The sequence below is a fragment of the Tiliqua scincoides genome, chromosome 6 (genome assembly GCF_035046505.1).
Source record: "Tiliqua scincoides isolate rTilSci1 chromosome 6, rTilSci1.hap2, whole genome shotgun sequence".
In the NCBI taxonomy this organism is placed as follows: domain Eukaryota; kingdom Metazoa; phylum Chordata; class Lepidosauria; order Squamata; family Scincidae; genus Tiliqua; species Tiliqua scincoides.
The window spans coordinates 43,300,306-43,316,635 of NC_089826.1; the positions used below are offsets into that span (position 1 = coordinate 43,300,306).

At 42.1% G+C, this 16,330-nt stretch overlaps 1 protein-coding gene across 4 annotated transcripts in view; it reads left to right on the plus strand.

The window, feature by feature from the left end:
• Positions 1–16,330, plus strand: part of DCLK2 (doublecortin like kinase 2) — a 94,584-nt gene that overhangs the window by 76,137 nt on the left and 2,117 nt on the right. For 2 of the 4 annotated variants that reach the window (XR_010794663.1, XR_010794664.1), the window contains 7 exons: positions 1,568–1,714; positions 6,543–6,676; positions 7,603–7,680; positions 11,165–11,261; positions 11,613–11,693; positions 12,734–12,850; positions 13,508–13,588. Coding sequence is in view for 2 of the 4 variants with exons in the window: in XM_066632088.1 (XP_066488185.1) it covers positions 1,568–1,714; positions 6,543–6,676; positions 7,603–7,680; positions 11,165–11,261; positions 11,613–11,693; positions 12,734–12,850 (654 nt within the window). In the remaining 2 variants the exon portion in view is untranslated. The remainder of the gene's footprint in view (positions 1–1,567; positions 1,715–6,542; positions 6,677–7,602; positions 7,681–11,164; positions 11,262–11,612; positions 11,694–12,733; positions 12,851–13,507; positions 13,589–16,330) is intronic. The other 2 variants (XM_066632088.1, XM_066632090.1) reach the window with 1 other exon arrangement.

Sequence of the window (16,330 nt, forward strand, 5' to 3'; positions counted from 1 at the left end):
CCACAGTTCACAAGTCCCCCTTCATGCAAATGACTTAACAGTATCTGTCTCTATTTGCAGCCCTCCTGTTAATGTCTCTTGTGTCTTGCTGTCTCTGTGCTGTCTGCAAACACAAACGCTGACAAGAAGCAGGAAAAGCAAACAGGGAGTGGGTTGGAGGGCTGAAAACAACACAACGCTTGTGTTGTGTTGTGTTCAGCTCTCCAACCTGCTTCCCGTTAGCATTTGTAGACAGCACTTAGACACAAGAGAGAGAGACAGGAGGGCTGCAATAAGAGGCAAATAAGTCATTTGCATGATGGAGGAATTTGTGAACTGATTTTTGCAAGTTAACTTCTATCCATAGTTTTGGGTATCCACAGTGGCAGCTGGAACCTATCCCCCACAGATACAAGGGAATACCTGTAATTCATTCATACTATAATACTGTAATTTGCACACATACTGCCTATGGTGTACACAGAAGCAGTTGCTTGTCCTAGTTAATTAATGAATTACACCAAGTTCATGAAATGTTCCCCGTTGGCATCTATACATGTCTTACATCGTTGACTAAAGGCGCAATCCTACCCTGCGCTGGAACAGACAAGACAAGAGGTATAAGCTTGTGTTGTATCCAGCACAGGATAGGGGCCAAGGCGGCTCAACCAGAGACAAGGGGAAATTTTCCCCTTACCTCCAGGTAAGGCACCTTTGCCCCAATGGGTCGTCTCGGACTTGCGCCACCTCCCGAGGTGGCACAAGTCAGAGGAGAGTGGAGCAGCTTCATGCTGCTCGAAACTCCCTTGGAACGAGGGTTGGGATCCAGCATACGTGCTGCATCTCAGTCCTGCCTCCTGCTTCCCCACCTGCCCCCCAGGGCCACCCACTGCCCACCCTCCCCCACACAGGAACGCCTCCCTCCTGCCTCCTCCCCAACCACCCCAGAGCCTTGTGCCGGCCCAGCCAGGCCGATGCAAGCTAAGCCAAGGAAGCCAGCGTAGAGGCTTGTGTCAGCCTTCCCAGGCCAGCGCACCTCTGAGCGCCAGCCCAGCTTCCTCCCGAGGAGGCGCACATGTGTCTTACGGCACGTTTGCAGCCCTCCTGAGCCTGCAGAAGGGACTTGCACCAGCCATGGGCTCCTCAGGATTGCGCCCTAAGGGATCTACAGGCATTCACCAATATATGTGCTGGGATGTCCCCACATCACTTCAGTTGCTTCCCTTAAGATGTTCCTTTTCTGTAAGGATGGATGAAAGGATTAGAGCACATTAAAATGTATGTAGATTTTTTAAACATCCTTTATATATGTAGTTTTGGTCCCTGCAAACCATTTTGATACTGTTCTTGAAGGCTAGTTTTGGCATAGATGATAGTTAACTTGATATGCAAATATGAAATACATTATCATAGATACCCAAATGTAGAAATCAGCTGCAGGAGTAAACTGTGACTGGAAAATGTAATGTCTGACTTGACCCTATTTTAATGTTGTTTGGTTTGTAAGTTACAGAAAACTACTAATTCATGTTTTGGTGCTGTGAGGGAGTAGATGGTTTTATGGGGTGTTTTTTTTTGCCTCTTACAGGGAGGAGATCTCTTTGATGCTATCACTTCTTCAACAAAGTACACGGAGCGTGATGGAAGTGCAATGGTCTACAATCTAGCAAGTGCACTGAAATACCTGCATGGTCTCAACATTGTTCACAGAGACATAAAGCCAGAGAATCTCTTGGTATGTTGCTATTTTCATTTTCACTTGGTCTTCTCTCTCTCTTATTTATACACCTCTCTGTACCACATTAATGTAAATGCATGCATGTATGTGAGATTTAAGAAGCAATCAGGGTTTAGAGGACCATGAATTAATTGTATGCATAAACAATCTGTTTTCATGAATTATTAATCGCCTTGAGTCACATGATCTGCCAAGATTTAATGTTTTCTAAATCCTACCCTTATTTACATTTTGATTGCTGATTGTGTGCCTAGGGTAAGGAAACTTTTCTTTTGGGGGGGGGGGAATGAAGACTTCATTTAAAAGCAAAAGACTTAACATTTGTAAGAACAAATGGAAACAAATGATTTCTGATTAGTTACTCGTATTTTAAAAAGAAACCAATACTGCTTTTAAATTGAAATTTCCAAAGCAGCTTTCAGGACAGAGCATTAAATGCAGGAAAATCATTAAAATGTACAGAGCAGACAGAATGAACAGAAAATGCTATAACTCCACAGAAGTGTTTGTTAGACAGAAGCACTGAAACAATCCTCTGAATGTATGAGAATTTTTTCAAAAGATTTCAATCTGATTCTTAAGCTGAGCGGACTGGGAAAGTTGTGTCTAATCAGAGTGCCACCACTGAGAAGATCCTTTTCCCAGTCATTATTCACCTAATGACAGTGACACTCAGAGAAAAGCATCTGATTTACATCAGGCATGTTCATATGAAAGAAGGTCACCCTTCTGTTACTCAGGCTGCAGTCTTATGCACACTTACCTGGGAATAAACCCCACTGAACTCAGTGGGGCTTACTTCCATGTAAAAATGCACAGGATTCAATCTAAGTTATTTAGCTCTATACTCAGTAGATGGTTATGTTACCACTGAAAGACTTCATTACTGTGGTTCCTATCACAAAAACGAAAACCTATAGCACAGTCTCTAATAACAGATGTTATGCTAGTACTATGCTGCACGAACCCTGCAAAGGAATTAGAAGTAGTCTTCATATTATTACTGAAACGTATTTATTTATCTGCAGTTAAAAAAAAATGTTTTCACAAAGCAGTTAATGTAGCAAAATAAATGAAAAGTTGGGGATGTTCCATTCAGTAGAAAGGTTGCATTTTAGCTGTTCACAGAGATCAACCAATGCCTAAAGGTGGAGAATCTGGAAATAGATCTTAGGTGTATGGAACACAACAACACTTCAAAAACATTAATCACACACTTACCATAACAAAGCTGAGGTTCTCAAACTGGGGCATTGTGACAGCCCAGCCTGAGAAACCCTGCCTCTGGCCCCTTAAGGAAAGGGTGAAGGCAGTGACATGATCCCCAGGATTACATTGCTACTGGAGCTGATGGGGAGAATTTCCTTACCTGAAGCTAGCGCTGGCCCCCAGGGAGTGCTGGATCCCCACGGAGCCCTCCATAAGACTCCCCACACAGTCCCCAGAAGCCGGCACTAGCTTCAGATAAGGAACCTTCCCCTGAAATCAGTCTTGGCAGCGACGCAATTCTGAGGATTGTGTCACTACCTTTGCCCATCCCCCACCACAACTTGCTCCAGAGGAGTTTGGGAACTGTGTCAATAAAGGAAGGGTAGCCCAGTCCTGAGCTGCCTGGAATGCAGGGCTGTCGCGGTGCCAAAAATGGCTGCTGCAGCATCCTGAGCTCAACCAGGCAGCCACCGGCGGCTCCTTGGGGGAATAGGACTTTTGTCTTCTTCCCCTGGGTAAAGCAAGCAGCCCTACAATGGAGCTACTTGTTTCTGTGGCAGCCCATGGGCCGGCACAGAATCAAGAGCCTCTGTGTCAGACCAGAGGCCCAACATGGAGCTCTGAATACGGGGGACCAGAGCTCCTCTGTCCCTGCCTTCCCCCCACGCCTCGGAATGCTGCCTCCCTTCACGCCCCCACCTACCTCTCTGCCACCCGCAGTTCTGGTGACCACTGAGTGGTGGAGCACTGACCTTGAACGTGCTTTATGGCACGTTTGCGACACTTACTGCTGGCAGAGTGACCATGGTGTGAGCTCAGGATTGGATTCTAAGGATGCAAACATATGTCCACCTGCCTGGGAGTAAGTACTATCAGTGATTTACTTCAGAGTAGCTATATAATATTGTACTATAGATATCAGGTTTAAGATTCCTGTGGAGTTAGTGACTTCAAATGTTATAATTAAGCAGAGGAAGGGGAATGTCTATTTTTCATGTTATATTTGTGGCATCGGAGGCACTGCCAAGTGGCTGCTTCTTGTTCTGCAAAGTTAATGTCAGAAACCCTCGGCCGTCTGGAATGAGCCTGTGCTGCAGCTCCTTTTTGTATCAGCCTTGACTAAAGTTCTGGGAAGAGTGGTGCTGATGTCAAGATTTGCCACAGTTTGGGTTCCCTATCCTGTGATGTTGTGGAGAAATGTGGGTAGGAAGGCAACTTGCTTATGCTTCTGGGTAGCCAAGCACTAACATCAGACATCCAAAAATGCCCTGAACCTACCATTGTTTTACAGTACTGTTACCATTGCTGCTACCAATACTGCCATCTGCCAGTATTTCAGTATGATCTACATGGCATGACGCTACTAGGCAAGTACGCTGTGTTGACAAACTTGTTAAAGCTGAATAAGCATTTTTTCTGGGAATTTTTTTGCATAGTAGATCAAAAAGAAACCCTAGAATATTACTCTGGGAGCAGCTTTATGACTATGAGCTGAATCTTTACACATGGGCAGGCCAATCCTGATCTATCTGGTACATGGGGCTGCAGTGGTGTCGAAAATGGCTGCCACTGCATCCAGTATGCCCCAGGCAGCTGCTGCTGCCTCCTCAGGACTTTTGTCCCCTTCCCCTGGGTAAGGCGAGTAGCCACATAGTGAGGCTACTCAATTCAACAGTGACCCACGGGTCAGTGTATAATTTAGAGCCTCCGTATCGGGTAGGCTGCCCAAGATGGAGACTCAGGATCCAGTGGAGCGAAGCACCACCAATCCTGCCTCTCTCTCTTCCGCCTTACTTCCTCCCCCAGCACACCTTTTCCCTGCCATCTCCCGGCTCTCCCTCCGCCTGGAACAACCATGTGACTGCCGAGCAGCAGAGCTCCGGTGCTCCACCATACAGGATATTACAATGAAATGTTAACAGCAATTATTGAGCACAATGGCTATAAAGTGGCAAACACAGTAGAGGATCAAGGTACCATGAAGTGATTATAAGTAAGATTTTTTTGTCGGGTATACTAGGCGCAGTATGGATTTTTTTTCTTTTTTGAAGACAACTTGTTCATGCTTGCAAGTGACAAAATTAGCTAAGAATTTTGTGACCCAATTAGGTCTTTTAGTAGAGCTCCCCATACAAGGAAAAAAAAAGTTTATGATGTAGCTTAAAACAGATTTTAGTGTGAACATTAGTGTTGGTTTATTTTACTATGGGAAAACTTGCAGCAAGCAAGAACTGCGTTACAGTTACAGAGTTAGTTACAGAGGCAGACTGTGATTCACTGTTGCTGATCCTGCCTGTTTTAAAATATTATTAGTGACATCAGGAACTTAAGTGAGTTGAAGCTCTCAGGCTAATCTGACACTTTAAGCTCTCATTAGTAATCAAATCAGGTATAAATAGGCACAGATGCACTTTTCACATAGAAAGCTTAAAGAGATTAATTGGTGCTGGGCTAGCACGGGTCGCGCCCAGCTTCCGTGGCTTGGCTGTCTCCCAGACTGCTGAGCCGCAGCACGGTAAGTGGGGGCGGGGACAGGGGCAGAGGGGTGGAGAGAGGGTGGGGGAGGGACGGTGGCGTGCTGGGGGAGGGAGGGAGGCGGGTCCGTGGAGCTCCGCTCCTCAGGTTCCAAGGTGCTCATTGCAGGGCTGCTTACCTTACCTGGGAGAAGGGGAAAAAGTCCCCTTCTCCCGAGGTGCCTCCCGCAGTAGCCTGGGGTGCGCAGGATCTGGAGGCAGCCCTTCTCAGTGCCACCGAGCCTGGGCACCCAGGGCAGCTCAGGATTTGACTGTTAGTTGCTTTAATATAAGGTCAACCACTTGGCTGATTTGCATTCACTTTTACCAGGTCTTCATTGGTATATGCAAATATGATAATGGATGGCAGGTGTTTATTCTGTTGGGTGGGTGTGTGTGCACGGGGGGGGGGGTGGCTTCCATTACTGCTACAAACTACTTCAGGTCATCATATGGTTATCACATTTCCCTCTTGTAGACTGAATAAAAGTTATATTTCTTGACCCAAGGTGATATAAAGTTAGTGGCAGGTTACTTGCATTGCATGCAGGACGTCCCAGATTAAATCCCTGGCATCTTTGTATAGGACTGAGAAAGACCCTTACCTAAATCCCAGAAGAGCCACTGCCAGCCAATATAGACCATGCTGAGCTAAATGAGCTAATGGTCTGACTTGTAGAAAAGGGCTTTTTGTTCTTATGCAAGTTTAAACTCCTTTGCAATTTTCCTACACAATTGTCTAACATCTATGGGTGTTAGATTTCATTATCCAGTCTTCACTTGAGTGGTATTTACACACTCAAGTTGCCTTGAATGGTGAAAAAGATGCTGTTAAAGTATTTATATTTGCACTTGCTTTCTTACAAAACCAGCACCATCCACTTGTGTGTCTTAGATTTCATCTAGCATGTGGAATTTCTGTAATTTCATCCATGCAAACCATTATGGGTGGGAGAATACTATTTATATTAGTGATACACTTTGCACATGTCTCTTTAAATACTTTCAACAATCCTGTCAGGCATGCAGGTATTATTGTATCTGTATTTTTCCAATATAAATTATGATTATTTTGTTCTCTTTGTACTTCTGCCTCGCGTCAGGTCTGTGAATATTCAGATGGGACAAAGTCCTTGAAGCTAGGAGATTTTGGACTAGCCACTGTGGTCGAAGGACCTCTCTACACAGTCTGTGGAACACCGACTTACGTGGCTCCAGAAATCATTGCAGAGACAGGGTGAGAGTACATAGTTAAAATGTGCTTTCTTTTGTGTTTATTTAAACAGTTGTATCTTGGTTAGGTATCATTATCTAAACAGACAATTTAGTTAAATTCAAAGTCACTCATACTAAGGTCCTGGACAACTTGAGTTGCCCTTACATAGGGCTGATTCAAATGTGATACCAAACCATGATTTGATGATACATGAGTGAGCTCTGTGCTTGCATTGCACCAAATGTAGTGCACCCAGCAATCGCTTCCAGGCATGGCACAGCCATGCTGAAGTCTTCTTGTTCCAGTGCGAATTTTCACGCAGTGAATTTGCAGAACTTTGTGCTGGGGAGATGATTCCACTGCTGATCATGCCAGGAGGCTTCACACCCCAATTTCCCAGCAGAATTTTCTCCTTGGCGCAAGTCTTTGCAAATTTACAGTGCAAAAATGGGTCACTTTGCAATGGAAAGGTAAGGCTTAGGTACTGCCATGCCTGAACGTGATCGTTGGATGCACCAGATTTGGCCCATAGGCCAGAGTTTGGAGGCTTCTGGTTTATGCAATCCCTGCAGACCCAAGATTAGAAACAGGAAAGTTACTAATTTTGTGGAATGTGTAAGGGGGCAGATAATGCAGGGCTAGTTAATGTTATGCTGAACCAGAGTTTAGTTTTTCATCTGAACTGATTTATTGAGTTATGGTGGCGTGAGACCATATGCCATACTCCGAGTTTGTCTATAGTTGCATGTTCTATATTCCTTATAATAGAAACTGGCAGTAAAATGAGCACTTCATCTCAACATAGCATTTTCATATCTTCTAGGTAGATTGCAAGCTATATCAAGCATTGCCTAAAAATCCTGCCAGATGCTGGAATGATAGACTGAAAAAGCATATGATTTAGCATACAGGCAGACCCTCAACCTTTTTTCCCCCCCTTTCTTTAGCTATGGCTTGAAGGTGGACATTTGGGCTGCAGGTGTCATTACTTATATACTGTTATGTGGATTTCCACCATTTCGGAGGTAAGCCTAATCATGAATAAATATAGAAATTGCAAGCAAAGGTTGATGTGTTTTTTTTTCTACATTTTCTTCCCTTTTATTATCAATATGTCTCCTTTATTTCCCTTATTTCAATTGTGTTACTTCTTCACCAATTGAGATAGATCCTATATCTTTAGTTCACCTGCCATCAGTATATTTACAAAAAAAAGTATTGATTACAGGAAGAAATTGGTATATTTTTGCTATTAAGGGTAAGCATATTTCCCTGTCCTACTCCACCCCTTTACTCTTGTTCTTGAATCTCATCCTTCAATATCTGGCTTTGTTGCATTAAGTGTGCAGAGCTCGTCCTCTAGTGTTAGACTCTGGACTAGCACCTCTTATAACTGTGACTGAATTCTGGAGGGGCAGCCATGTTATTCTGTAGCAACAAAAGCAAGTGATTCTCGCTCCTTTGCTGAAGTTGTCCATGAAACATTACGCTATGATAAATTTGTTTGGAATTTTGTGCCACCTTTTTATTTTATTTTTGTGTGTCACTTTTTATTTGTTTCAGTACACTGAATATGAATATATAATAATATATCTATGATGATTATGAATATTTATATACCACTTTTCAACAAAAAAGTTCAAGAAGTAGTTTACAGGCAAAATCAAATAAGTAAATGGTTCCCTGTCCCAAACGGGCTCCCAGTCTAAAATGATGCACAACACAATCAAACAGCCACTAGAGAAGATGCTGTGCTGAGATGAAAAGGGTCAGTTAGTTACTCTCCCCCTGCTAAATATCAGAGGTACACCACTTGAAAAAGTGCCTCTTTGCCAAGATAGCAAGGAGAATAATGCTACATATGTGATAGTATTAAAATGCTTCATTTCATTTATTGTAAACTTTCTCATGGTCAGATGGCCAGTCTGTCTGATCCTTACTTAGGAACAGTTTATACATTCAGCAGATCTAGCATTACAAATGACAGTCTACAAGCACATGTCTGAAATGGCTCTTAGGTCCCAATCCTAACCACCTCCCACACTGTGTAATTAGTTTTGCACCAGCAGAGGCTGTTTAATGGGTTTTGCTACAGGCCTGCTGGTGAGGAGGCCAGAATGGTCTCCAGCACACCAGTGGACATGTGGACACCCTCTGGAGCAGGTAAATCCACCCAGGGGCTTGGAGGGAGAACAGGAAGGGGTTAAATGGTGCAGGAGGTGGACAAAACGGAGCAATGAGGGGGCTGTAAGGAGGGCAGGTCAGGCTTGGGGGGAGGTGGATTGGTGGCAACACACACCAAATCCCAAGCCCCTTCCTGGTTCTGATCCACCTACATGGAGCAATGCAGACTCGTACCAGCAATTGAGCTGATGCAGGACTAAGTTGACTCATAGAGACTGCTGTGGCTTTCCCTGGGGAAGAGGACTAAAAATCCTGCATAGGATGCAGCGGACACTGCTACATCACCATGTAGATTTAGATAGAATTGGGCTTTAAGTATCTCAGATTTTATTTTTCGTGCATGAAACTTTCTACTGGGTCGTACCATTGGTCTATCTATGTCAGTACTATCTACGCTGACTGGCAGCTATTCTGCAGAGTTTCAGGGAGGGAACTTTCCCAGCATTTCCACGAGCTGCCAGGGATGGAACTTGGAACCTTCTCCAAACAAAGCACTCAAGAAAGATCTGTTTGTTGAATATACATTTTTATACAGCTTTCCAGCCAAACTTTCTAAAACATGTTAAAACTACAATCAATAATGGAAATATTCAACAAACCAGCAAATGGGCATCAGAGAGAATTAAAACCCAGGCAAAATTTAGGAATATGCTAATATCTTCACCTGGCACAATTGGGTAACACAGTCAGCACTAGGCAAGTCTCCTTTGGGAACACACTCCAAAGACTGGACACCATGACCAAAAAGGACCCTATAACCTTGTCACCACCTTCCTTGTCTCCAGTGGAGGGGAAACCACAGAAGGACTTCTCATGAAGTCTTTAATATTTAAGCAGGTTGTGTGGAAGGAAGTGATCCCAGAGGAGTCTTCTGGTTCTAGTCAGCACTTGCCAGTTACCTACTTGTAAATAGCTACATAAGGGAAAGTCATAGATGTTCCCTCGTGTTCTGAAGGCCATGGAGATTAGAAAGAATCATTCACATCAGTTCTAGTTGTAGTTAGCTTTGTAGAACACAAACTTCCACGAAAAGGCAACTGTGATGCTGGCAATAGAGACAGTTGTTTTTCTAGAATTGGTATTCTGCTCTTACTGTTCTGCCCTGAACTGTGAAGGAAATTTTCACTTTCCCACAATATCTGTGTGTAGCAAAGGGCTTTATAATATGCCTTCTGTCCTATTTACTTGAGCTAAATGCACATTATTCTCCTTAGCTAGTTCAAAGAGAAGTGTATCCCATACTAACAGGCTCCACCTTTTCTCACTAGTTGCCCCTTCTGCTCGAAACATCCTCCTGGAACATGTGTGTGAAGTTTTGTCTCAAATTCTCTTTTAGAACCCACCTTTTCCATGAAATCTTTGGCACCATACCATAGTCCTCTTTTTCCTACAAGCATAAGTGCATGCAATGGAGACAATGGAGTATTCTGTCTCTGCTTATTCCTGCCTTCCGTTTCCCTGCTGTGTTTCCTTGTGCCCATCTTCAGTGAGGATCCTGTTCTCTCATTTTGAATAAAGTGCCATGCATACTGATGGAACTACATAAATAAATAAGACATGTGCGCGATTGGCTTATATGGAATGTATGTATCTGAAGAGATGTCCTGCAATTTGAGAACTATTTGTATTGCTGAGGACTTACCTTTATGTAGTACTATGGTAGTTGGATGTTTCTTCTCAGCTGATAAGCAGTGGCATCGCTACTTGATCTTGGATCTGGTGTGGTGACTTGTGGCATCACACCACCAAGTGCGCAGAAACAGAAGTAATTGGTGGTAATGTCATCATGTCTCCAGCAAATACTTCCAATTTGTGAGCTGCAGTTCAGAGCAACCACTTCTTCACTTCACATGGCTGGACCTCTGCAGAACTCGGAGTGGAGTGAAGAAGTGGCCACACCAAGTCACTACTATATATTGTGAGAACAGGAAGCAGCGTGGCCACAGACGGACGAGGGAGGGGCTTAGGATTGGGTGACACCCTTCCTCGGCCATCTTTGACCCTTCTGAGCATGCACAACTCAGTTGAGGTGCTTCTCTTTAAAACTCTGAAGCACACGGCCCCCCCTTTCTGGCCTGGTACCTGAGGCAGGCCGCCCCCCCCCACTTACTACACAGCTGCTGAGAATCACTATGACACTTTTGCCTTCTATGCAGTTATTTTCTTTAGTGGCATGGCTCAGTTGAAACTAGGGCAGAGTGTTACAGAACTGATTAATCTTGTTTTTAGATTTTATAAATGTGAAAATTGTAGCATCTAATTATCTAAACAAGTTTTCTCACCCCACTGCCACTCCACCCCCTTGTGCTTGCTCTTGATTCACAGTGAGAACAATGTCCAAGAAGATCTTTTTGATCAGATCTTGGTTGGAAAACTAGAATATCCTTCTCCTTACTGGGATAACATCACGGACTCTGCTAAGGTACTTGGATATATTAATGATTTGGAGGTTTGAAGGTATGGAAGCACTTCTCATAAAGCTGAATTGACTCTTTTACTGTAATTGGCTGCACCAAATAATTGCCTTCATGACCTTTCCATGTATTTCCTTGCATGGTGAGAATCATGCTGTTAATGAAAAATCCTAATTAGAGTATGCATTTAATGATATTTTCATTAGATTGCTGGAGGAACCTTGAGAGACTGCTGATTGAGAGAACATACACTCAGAATCTAGAAAAACTGAAAAAAATATTCCTGTTGAAAGGAACCTCTCATTTTAATATGAATATGGATAGTGTTTATTATTTTTTTATCTTGTTTTGTTCTTCAGGAGTTAATTACTTTGATGTTACAAGTAAATGTGGAAGCACGATATACAGCTGCTCAGATTTTAAACCACCCCTGGGTGTCAGTAAGTAAATACTTTTTTACATTGCATGGTTACCAAAATTAATTCCAAAGGACCTTGTCCAGTAGAAGCCCTAATCTTCCGAAAAATTGTTTGCCTAGCATGTGTTGATGCTGTTACGCCATCTGCAGAGTATCCTTTGTGGTGTGTGGTTTTAAAAAGATCTTGCAGAAGAAAGTTGCATGGCTATGCTTGTTGACCGTAGAAGGAGTGAGGTGTAGGGTGCTTATTTTAGCGTGAAATTGGTCTAGGTACGATTATTGGATTATCATGTGTATGTCTTCATCTGGAAAGAGTCTCATGTGGTGCTGATTCAGATGATCACAGTTTGTCCTGCCTGTGTGTGCTGTTTGTTTGGTGAGGGGAAGGAGGGGAGGGAAGGCCTAAATTCCAACCTCTCCAAGTGGATGATTACATCATCTGGCAATCTGTTTAGTGATATATGTGTACTGGAAGAGCCTACTGCATGCGTGTTGCCGTTATGTGTGCAGAAGCCTGTTTTTATTCATGACTATCTTTGGATGGATTGTCATGAATTATTTTATTCCCGCGTATGTCTGACTGGATACTTGATACACAATATGTTTAAAATAAACTAATCAATGCAATAGAAAGTGGTATCCAGGAAGCACATCAGCTGTATTTCATTTAAACAGTTCATTTGCATTTATCATGATCATGTTACCTTTCATTGGAGCAATGGAGCTAATAATGTAGAGAATGTTTAATAACCTGCATGTTATCACAGCATGATGCACTCCAGAAGCTCCAACTGTTTGGCTATATCATGCCCCGAGATGATGTCCATAGCTTAAACCTCTGTCGTATTGGAATCAATGGAACTAAAAGGGACACAAATCTCCCATTGAAAAATGTTGATTGTGGCTGTCTTGGGTCCTGATATTTTAATGTCATGATTGCACATGTTAGATTATTCACTTTGTAGAAGGTTTAGAGTGCAGTGTTTCTGTCTCACGCCCACACATAATAGCAGTGCTTAATTTGTTGTGGTAAAAGTATGTATTCTTTTTTCCTTTATAAAGGATGATGCCTCCCAGGAAAATAATATGCAAGCTGAAGTAACAGGTAAATTAAAGCAGCACTTTAACAACACACTACCAAAACCGAATAACCCAACTGCAGGGGTTTCTGTTATCATGGTAAGCAAGTGCATCTTTTTCATTGCTTCGCTAATTTGCTGTTTGACACTTTAAGCATTTTTTTTTTCCTCAGAGACACAATTATGGAATCCTTCCACTGAAAAATAAAAGTGCACGTTTATGGTTGTGTCTCTATTTCCCCTTATGGGAATGCATTTTTAAGAACAATACTTTGAAAAGAATGGCCCAAATGGCTCTCTTTGAGATTTCCTGTTTAAAATGTGTAAATTAACCCTAAGCAAAGCTGTGCAAGTTAATTCCTGTCATTTAGGCTAGTCATAGTCGGCTTTCGGCTCTTATGCCCGTAATATGATGAGTTGTTTTTTTTTTCATGAGATACAGCCCTTGGCTATCAAGTTCTTAAAGATGCTGTTTATGTTCGCTGTCCGTTTCTACAAGCACTGCAGCCCCCAACAGTCATTGCCATCTCAATAAGACAGCCAACATTATTTCAGTTGGAAAAAGATCTCAGGATTTGTGGAAAGATTTTATTATATTCCCTTTTGTCTCTTGCTTGTTTGTTTTGTTTCAAAAAGTGGGTCTGTGTTGTATATACACAAATGTGTGATAGTATTTTATTTGAGGATAAAATTCAAGAGTAGAAGAAAGGAACACTTTAATTTAGGCTGATGCTGTTGCTTGCCTTTCATTTGACAGTTTGACTTGACAGTCTGAGGGACCTCAGAGCTTCACACTTTGTATTGTTGAGACTATGGATAAACCTGAAGCAGAAACCTGGTATAGAATACATTGTTCAATAGAGTGATTTTTGAATTCTAACTCTTAGCTGCTCTCAAGTTTGCACGCCCTTTAAGCTTGTCTTCAATCTTCAGTATAATGCAACTTCTGGCTTCTTATTGGTGTGGAGTTTTCTAATTCTAATGGCCTGATGGTTTTGCTTCTTATCAGTGAAGCACATCCCAGTACACTAGTTATTTTAACTCCCCTTTTTCTCTGCCTTATCGCCTTCTCTGTAGATTAAGGCTACAAACCTAAACATATTTACTAGGAACTAAGTGGCCACTGAACTTCTGAATAAACTAGTTTAGGGCAGGCTGTCTTGCCGTAAGAAGGATTTTGACTGTAGTCTCTTGCTGCATTAATAAGATGGAAAACGAAAGACAGGATGATTCAAACAGGGACCTGCCAATCTAGTGTAATTTTTGTTCAAGACCTGTCTAAGCTAAATTCCTCCATCTTTAGGACATTCCATTGTGGAATCCCCAATTGGTAATGCACATTACTAGGAGGCTTAGGTAGATGGCAAGTTCTGTTTTTGTTTTGTCATGATTACTTGAGAGGGAGAATAATCCTTTATCTCTCTTGTGGGGAGGTATATGTGCTTCTGATTTAGGGACAACTTGTTCATTTTCTACTATGGGTGAGGAGACATATATTATATTTTCTGAGTCTGACACAACACGCCGGTTTGCAAAGTGTGATTCATGTGCACTTTCTGGTGCATAGAAATGCCCTCCAGACTCCAGTGCTGCTACATCTTCTAGCGATCTGGTCCCTAGACTCCCATTAGTTCTGCTACATCTTGACAAGTGTGAATTGGATATTTCTGAAAGCTTGAGTAAGGAATTGTAAAATATACAGTGCAACAAAGACCAAGGGACATATCAGAAAGAAGCCTTCCTTTCTTTTACCTTTAATGCTTTTAAAAAAAATTTCTTTGTTGTCAAGCCCCCTAATTTTTGCAGGACAATTGGAAAACAAACAAAAGCATGAAATATGCATTAGAAATAAAAATTTCACCATTTGTTCAACAAGCATTCATTTTTTCTCTCATTCCCATTCAGATTAATGTCTTCCAGTTCATTTTCAGCTTTATATCACAAAACATGATTTTTAGTAAAATTTTGAGCTAAAGTAAACAAGGCCCTCGTGTGGTAGAAGAATTGAATTGCATTTAAAAGATAGTTTGCAGTTGCACCTTGTGATTTTTTTCCCCAAGAACTGCACAAAACCATTCATTGAAATAATTTTAGTGCTGCTTTTTTTTTCCATAATGTGGTTCTTTACGTTTATAAATGTTGCAATGCTATTGGTTCTGCTTCAAGTAAGTCTAGTGTCTGTCCCTTGCTTTCTTCTTTTGCTTCCTCCCCCAATGCCTGCATTGCTTTCTTCTGAGTAGGTCCAAGGCAATGGTATGTACTAATTCCAGTGCTTTTTGCCACTTTGAACACCGTGTACTTTTTGAGTTTGACAGAAAAGGAGAAATAATCTGCTATTAGTCTGAGGTGGGGATGTCTGTTAAGTTATACAGAAGAGACACATGGAAATCTTACATGGAAATCTTTCACTGCATTTGTTTGCACCATTTCAGCCATGCATGCTGTGTTGTGTACCCTATATCTGAATACAGATTTCTTTTTAAAATGAAATAGTACTATGGGTACTTGAGCTGTCAGCAGTGAACAAAGATAATACAATCTGAGTTTGCTGTTTGTTGTATTCTTGTTTTGTTAATCCCCAGTCTCCCCATTGCCATTGCCAACTTTTCTCGTGAATGAGCATTTGTGTCATCATCCTCTTTTAGCCATTAATGTCTGACTTGCAAGTTCATTTGCCTGTGACCAAACCAGTCCTAGGGTTAGTTTTGCAAATGCAACAGAATAAAATGAACTGCTTCAGCTGTGGGGTTAGGTTGCATGTTTGAACATTTCATTGCACATTAAAATTAGCATATGGGGAACAAAAGTTCATCTTTGCTTTCTCCCTGATATGCTAGGGTTTTTGTGTTTGTTTTTTTAAAGCTGTGGGAATATTCAAATGTGTGCTGCTGTCTCATCTGCAACCTGAAATGATATAGTTCAGGAAAGACTTTACTGCTAGATTGTGTAAAACTCCACATCCTCAGATGCATTTAGTAAGAATATTTATTTATAAAGGTTAGCAACGACCAGCAATGGCCCGTATATGTGATGGTCGCTGCTGGTTCCTGTTCACTCTCTCCCCAGCCTCTGAAGCCAAGGGGAGCCACAATCCCCTCACCTCCAGAGGCTCAGACTGGCCGTTTCAGCTAAAAACATGACTTCCAATTTCCCAGAAGTTTTTGCCCGAAATGGGTATTGTGAGCCTCTCAGAGGGTCAGAAAAGCCTCGGGAGGTGAGGACAGCACAGCTCACCTCGCCTCTTGGAGGCTCTGCATAGCGTCAAGCCTTGTTTGGCAGTGGGGGTGCTGGTTTGCATCCCTGTTGCTAAGCAATGCACAACTGTATGCCACTTTTCAACAGAGTAGTTCACAAAGCTGTTTACATAGAAAAAATAAAAATATAGCAATGTGACATTAAATTAATTCCATTGCTACCATATCTTAAACTACTGAACATACAAATTCTAATTTATCTGCCACTTAATTTTGCAGGAAAACTTCATTTCTATCCATGTACATGATTTGCAAACAACTGTGCTCTCTTATTCCCTGACTGTGGACTTTTTCAAGAGACTTTGGTGAGGGACTGTGTCAAATGC